This window comes from Teleopsis dalmanni, chromosome 1 (genome assembly GCF_002237135.1).
Source record: "Teleopsis dalmanni isolate 2A chromosome 1, ASM223713v2, whole genome shotgun sequence".
Lineage (NCBI taxonomy): Eukaryota > Metazoa > Arthropoda > Insecta > Diptera > Diopsidae > Teleopsis > Teleopsis dalmanni.
In genome coordinates, this window is record NC_051846.1 from 131890137 (window position 1) to 131897859 (window position 7723).

The 7723-nt window shown below is 41.1% G+C and overlaps 1 protein-coding gene across 1 annotated transcript; it reads right to left on the reverse strand.

Moving 5' to 3' along the window:
• Positions 1-2377: 2377 nt before the first annotated feature.
• LOC119666163 lies at positions 2378-7723 on the reverse strand. The gene has a single exon (XM_038075446.1). The coding sequence runs from the start codon at positions 7721-7723 to the stop codon at positions 2378-2380; it is 5346 nt and encodes a 1781-aa protein (XP_037931374.1).

The window sequence follows — 7723 nt, forward strand, 5'->3', positions numbered from 1 at the left end:
AAGTTTGTAGCGGGTTGCGAGTTGGCTCAACAGGCACTGCCACACGCAGACTCTCTTAGTCTAACAACCTGTATTAAACAAAGACTGGTAGGGTCAGCTTATGAAAGTATAGGAGGGAAGAGTTTCACGTCAGTAAATGATTTGTGTATGGCCGTTAAGAAAGCGTACCTAAAAAGACGATCTTTAGAGCAGATTCGTAATGATTTTAATCGATGCGTTCAGCGCACTACAGAATCTGTAACGTCTTTTGGGTCACGAATAGAGTCGTTACTGATCGAAGCAGAAGATATACATTGTGACCGAAAGGTTTTCGGAAGTTCTCATTTAAAATTCGCGCGCTGTATATTTTTCGATATTTTAAGTTTATGTAGTTTGGCAGCACTGTCCTTAATCACTATGCCAAAAATGAGCGCGATCTGTCAGACAGTTCGTTTACGGCAGCTGTTGAAACCAGTTCACCTCAGTAGTGCGTTGCGAAAAAAACAATGGAAAAAAATATTGAACAAAGAGTTTGCATCAAATTTTGTGTTTCGAACGAAATTTTTGTTGCGAATGCTACAAAAGGCTTATGGGGAATCAGTTTTATCGAAAACTCAAGTTTATGAGTGGTACAAAGCCTTTCAGGACGGTCGTACGACCGTCAAAGACATGCCGCGTTCTGGACGACCTTCGACCTCTACCACCGACGAAAACATTGAAAAGGCAAAGGAAATCGTGTTCCAAAATCCTCATGTGAGTGTTAGAGAAATAGCACGAGAGCTAGGCATCGGTCGTGAGACCACGGCCTCAATTGTGGAAGGATAATTCATGGATTTTTCATGACGATAATGCTCCCTCGCACCGAGCCAAAATTATCAACGATTTTAAGGCCAAACATTCAATAAATACCATCGAACAGCCACCGTATTCACCTGATCTTGCACCGTGTGACTTTTTCCTGTTTCCCAAACTCAAATTACCACTCAGAGGAACGCGTTTTGAATCCATAGAAGACGTAAAACAGAATTCGCAGAGGGAACTCAAAGCCATACCGGAAAGCGCCTATAAAAAATGTTTTGATGATTGGAAGAAACGTTGGCATTTGTGTATCGCTTCTAATGGAGCATATTTTGAAGGAGATAAAATAAATATTGATGAAGATTAAGAATTTTGCGTTTGTACATTGTGACCGGAAACTTTTCGGTCACAATGTAATAAACGCACAATGGTCCGCGGATAAAACAGTGTCACAGGTGGCCGAATATCGGCGTTTAGCTAACAGATGTTTCATTAAAGGGTTGAAGGACAAAAACTTGAGACATAGGTTCGTCGGTGCGGAGGATGGCGAGTTATGTCAACTTATAGAGATTGGGGAGTCAGCGGAAGATTTGTTTGGGGATAACGTGGTGAATGTTAATGTATCCAGTGAGGACCATAAGGTGGTATTAAAGTGTAATTTTTGTGGAGTAGGAGGGCATGGATGGGCAGATTGCTCCATAAGGCGAAACACACCGTACTGCACACTATGTGGGAAGTATGGACATGAACAAGGGCCTGAGTGCAGAGAAAGTGGTGAGATTAAGTCTAATGGTACAGTTGGGCAAAGCAAGGCTAGCAGTTATTGCAATAAGTCAGGACACGTTGCAGACGATTGTTTTAAAAGGCTCGAAACCTTGTTTTGTCAGGTGTGTAGAGTGAGGGGGCACAACATGAATAGGTTTTGTCGCGATAACCCGGATAGGTTCATAACCCAGACAGGGAGAGACAGGGGAGCCAAAGGCAGATATGTGGCAATGTCTCAGGTTAAGTGTTTTAAATGCAGCCAGGTAGGGCATATGGCTAGAGACTGTGGAGGGGAACCACCCAGTTCGGGAAACGCAAACCGGCCCAGTCTAGGCCGATAGACTGGGATACCGGATGCGACCCCTGTAAAATTCGGCCAGACATCGTTTGTGGAAAGGAGAATTTTTTCAAGGAACCAGGAAATAAAGTATGGAGGAAAAAAACTAAAAGAGAGACAGCGGTTATATGAGATAAAATAAATTTACACGGGAGATCGAGGAGAACGTTACCACTAAATTTTAAAAAGATCTTCAAACATGTTTGGACGGAAGGTAAACACATGTTAGGGATTTTACTATGTGTTGTAAAAAATAAGTATATAAATGCACCTTTGACAATTTTAAATAGCACTCTTTATTTTGCGCTTAAAAAATCTGTAACATAATTAATGATTACAGTAAAATATTACGATTGAAAAATTAAACTAAAATTTACTTACCTTTGTCTAGCAATCACAAACAAGAAAAGAGAGAAAATGAAAAACGGAAATGTTACTAAAAATTTCGAAGTCTCCAAATCAGCTGTTTGTCATGATTGCCAGACAAAGGTTTTTAAATTATTCGCAATTTTCGGCAACATTCTCCTCCCCGCAGGCGACCCCAATGTCGTTTGCGTCAACTTTGCCGATATCCAGAATGGCCAGCTTTACGGCAGGGCGCTCCAAAAAGCCTTTTGTTGTTTTGACCTTAGCTCGTCTTACTTGGCCGTCTTTCGCTACAGTTGTCTCGATAACTATGCCTTTTACCCAAGTATTTCTCTTAGCCGTTTCATCAACTATCAGCACAACGTCTCCTACCGTAATGGGTTTCACTTTATTGAACCATTTGCCGCGACGCGTTAATGTCGGAAGTATCTCACGCACCCATCGTCGCCAAAATTGATTTGCAAACATCTCAGATTGTAGCAAGCACATCTTTGGATCGATTCTCTTAGCATCACAAAATGGTTTCAAACCATTAGCGCTCCCCAACAAGAAATGGTTTGGAGTTATTGGATCCTCATCTTCACTATCGAGTGACACGTAGGTTAAAGGACGCGAGTTGATGATCATTTCAACTTCAAGTAATGCAGTACGTAAACTTTCATCCGTAAAACGTTGAGATGGCGAAATTTGATACAGCACTGTCTTAATTGTTCTTATCAGTCGCTCCCACGCTCCTCCCATATGTGGTGCTGCCGGTGGATTAAATTTCCAGTCTATTCCTTGATGAGCTAGCTTGTGTTGCATAACCGAGGAATCAATGTTCTTTAACTCCTTTCTTAAAACGTTCTCGACACCGTGAAAATTCGTTGCATTATCGCTGTAGATGGTGATAGGTTCTCCTCGTCTGGCAATAAAATTTCTTAAACACATTAGGCATGAGTCAGTACTAAGACTATGGGCGATTTCGATGTGAACGGCTCTGATAGTCAAACAAGTTATTATAACACCCCACCTTTTCAGTGCTTTGCGATTCTCAATAACCACCATTGGTCCAAAATAATCAATACCCACATGAGTAAATGGACGTTGAAAAGCTGCTAGTCGTGCTGGGGGAAGTAAGGCCATTTGCGGCGCTTGAGGTATTGCCGATGAAATTTTACATATGTTGCAGTTTCGTCGCATCGATTTGAATAATGGTCTTAATTTTGGTATGAAATACAATTGTCTGACCTCATTTAAAGCAGTTTCATGTTGGATGTGATAAAATCGTTCATGATAGTGCGCACATATAAGGTACGATACTCTATGTTTTGGCGGTAAGAAAATAAAATCAGTTTGAGGTTTACACTCATTCGTAAAGTTACTCGCTCTGTTTTTTACTCTTATGAGCTCATTGTTATCCATATACACCTGCAACCTATATAACGGACTGTTCCTTTCTATTATTCTCCCCATTTTCAGTGTCGACCAATCTTCAAGTAGTTCCTGTTGCACGCTTTTGTATATTAAGAGCTTCGCGCGCTCAATATGTTGAACAGTCAAAATAACGTTTGTAGCATTGAAACCGCCACAACGAGCCTTTAGTTTCCCAATGTAGAGTAGCCAATTTGCAACGGCACGGTACAACTTGATCCAGGATGAAAAATATTCATAATTGAAACATGGTTGTGTCTCGCGATGATATAAAAATTTTGCACGAGTTTCACTGGTCTCCATCGGACCTAAGTCCACCTCAGTTGGCCATTTATCCTCGTCTTGTAGCAAAAATTCTGGTCCTTCGACCCACCGCTGCACATATTCGGGACTTTGTTTTGTTTTCGTTGCACTGTCTGCAGTATTTAATTTCGTGGGTACCCATCTCCACTCTTCGACGGTTGATGCTTCTTGAATTTCTGCAATGCGAAACATTACGAATTGTTGAAATTGACGTGGATCACCACGCAACCACTTTAGCACCGTTTTGGAATCGCTCCAAATGAAACGCTTTTTAATATCAAATGTGTGTACTTTACATATTGTATTCATAAGCCGTGTGCCAATTACAGCAGCTTGTAGCTCCATTCTTGGAATAGACATTGGTCGCATTGGAGCGACTTTGGTTTTTGCTGCTACGATCCTCGTACTTACTCCATATTTATCTTTAATGCGGAAGTATGATACAGCTGCATAAGCAAACTCACTCGCATCTACGAATGTATGAATTTGTACATCACATGAACTTTCTGTTATGTATGGTGAATAACAACGGGGTACAGAAATATTAGCAAAAATAGGCATGCAGGCAACCCAAGCTAACCACTTGCCCATAAGATCGGGTACCAGTGGTTGATCCCAGTCGATTCCGCTTCTCCAAATATCCTGAATAAGTATTTTTAAATATGATGTGAGGCAAGCTGCCAGTCCCAATGGATCAAAAATGGACATTAAAATTTGAAGTACTTCTCTTTTAGTGGGTACAATTTCATCTGCAAAAACATTACGACGTAAACGAACGAATTTTAAAACATATTTAAAGCAATCTGACTTCGGGTCCCAATACATGCCGAGAATTTTTTCGATTGGAAGTGTGTCGATATTATTATCAAACGACTTACCCGTCTGTTCACCATTTTCGTTTAACGCAGCTAAAACTTCTGGTGCATTACTTGTCCAGCTTCTCATATGGAAACCACCTTGTTCATGTATGTTGCGAACTGCCTCGGCTAATGCTATTGCTTGTTCAATGGAATTTGTTGAATCTATAAAGTCATCCACGTAATGATTGTTTTTAATAGCGTACACTGCTCTAGGATTTTCAGCTATAAATCTTTCTGCGTTAAGGTTTCGAATAAAATGCGCTATATATGGTGAACATCGCGCACCAAAGCTAACTACATTTAATTTATAAACGCAAATATTTTTAAATGTCTCGCTGAACCATAGAAATCTCTGAGCATCAGTATCTGCTTCTTGTACTAGAATTCGATGAAACATTTCAGCAATGTCACCACAGACAGCTATTCTTCCTATACGAAAATTTAATAATATGTTTATAAGTGGTCGCAGCATATCCGGCCCCTTCAGCAAAAAATCGTTTAGTGACACTCCTTCAGCTTTGGCTGCAGCATCCCAAACTAATCTATGCTTTTTCGGTTTAAGTAGATTGCGCACAATAAAAATTGGTAAATACCAAATCTTCCCACCTCGCTCGTTAATTGCTTCTGGTGGCAACTCAGTTGCGTAGCCCTTGCTGACTAAAGTAGTGATTTGTTCCTTTAGATTTTGACACAATTCAGGGTCCCCATGCATTTTTCGACGTAAGCACTCCGCTCGACGTAAAGCCATCGGCAAGCTATTTGGCAATTCGACCGTATCGGTGTTCCATGGCAAATTGACAACGTAGCGGTTTCCGCGTAACTGGCACTTGCGCATTATTTCCTCTGCTCGCTGATCCTCAACTGAAAGTAATTCTGCTTTTGGGGTAGCCACCGCGACATTCTCGTTTACTATAAATGTCTTTACTAACTCATGAAGCTCCCTATCAGCTTCTTGTCCACAGCTACATTTGTGTAGGTTTAAGTTGTTACGGTGGTTTAATTCACCACTACCAAAAACTGTCCAACCAAGACGTGTTTTCACCGCCACGGGTTCTTGCCAGCCACCCTCCCTCACCTTAAGTGCTGAAATTAAGTTTGGATTATTTACGCCGATAATCAGCATGGGGACAGCATTTGTATAACTTGCTAGAGGCAAGCCATCTAAATGCGGATACCATTGTTTTATTTTATCAGCTGCAAAAGATTCTGCTGACATGCGTAAGTTGCTTATTGTGCGGACATTTTTCAATGGAAATTTTTTAGCTTGAGGAGCATTGGCAGAAATTTGTAAGTTGAGCCTTTTTGAGTTATTTTCCTGTCGACTGATATTACCTGTCCAATTAATGCATAGCGCATCCTGGATACCATCGTTTCCCAATTCATCGGCTAGACTTGCTTCAATAAGCGTTAGTGTTGACCCATCGTCCATCAATGCATATGTGTTAATAGTCCTTTTGGTGCCATATAAAGTAACTGGAAGAATTCGGCAATATGACCAGTTTTTATTCACTGATGAATTATGGTTGTTGAGTAACGCTTTGTTTGAGTATGGACTTAAACTTATTTGTTCTACTACATCCGATGAAACATTGTTAGCTGTAAAAGATATTGCTGGCGTAGATTGGTCTATCCGAGAATGCAGCATGGGGTGGTGTCGTGCATTGCAGCCATCAATGCCACACACTTTATTATTGAAACAGCGACGCCTATGCTCGCCTAAGCATTGTCGGCACAGCTTCTTTTCCTTGACAATGCGCCAGCGTTGATTAGTAGGCTCGTTCTTGAATATTTCACATTCCATTATTTTATGTCCGCCGCCACAGATGTAACACCTAACTGCCGTGGTTGTCATTTCAGCTGTCTGATGTACGTGCACTCGTCCTTCCTTTTTTAGTGGTTTATCTAAAAAAGAAGGTGTAGCTACTCTACTTGCCGCATTTGCTAAAGATGAGAGCCACGCTGAAAAATCGCGAAGTGTAGGTTCGGCTATTGATGCTGAATGTAGTGCCCATTTGAGCTTCATATCTTCAGTTAATTTACTTATTAACTCATGTAATAAGAGTGGATTATTAAAATAACTATTGAGCTTACATGCCTCAATTGTTGCAACTACATTATTAATGTTGACTGCAAAGTCAATTAAATCGCCCAGCCTACCCCTTGGAGGCGGTAACTGACGCATTTTCTCAATTAACTTATTTAGAATTATTTCTGGTCGTCCAAAATACATACGAAGAGTGTTTATTATTTCTCCAACCATATTAGGCAACACCAACATATTGCGTACTACATCGCGCGCTTTACCAATGAGGCACCTCTGTAAGCGCATTAGACATTCATAATCGGAGAAACCTGCGATTTGCTTAGTTTGCTCGTACGCACTTATAAAAATGTGCCATTCTTCTGGATCGCCGCGGAACGTAGGCAAATCTCTCGGTATGCATTGACGCGCTGCTAGCTGAGACGACGTAAGCGTGGGAGCGATCTGTAAGGTATAAAGAGATGGATTATTTACTAACCTTGGTGTACTCTGTAGATGAGGTTGGCCATGTGGCGAAAAGTGTTCATCAGCTACGGCTTGATGTGCATTCAGCTGAGGCCCAACTTCAGGTAAATGTGATTCCACGATACCCTCGTCGTCACTATCTGCAGTGAGGATTTTAAATTTTTCCCGCAAATAGCTCTCCCTAATCTGCAACGACTCTTCTAGCTGTTGCAACTTAAGTTGTTTTATTCGAGTAATGTTGGCGCTGGGCTGCTGCTGTTGTCTACTATGTTGACCATCATCCTCATTGTGTTTGTGTGAGATTTTATCATCACCATCTGCATCTCCAACTTCAAGTATGGCTGCTGATGTTAAATCTTTTTGAAGAGGCAGCTCCACGTCATTATCATTTTCCAT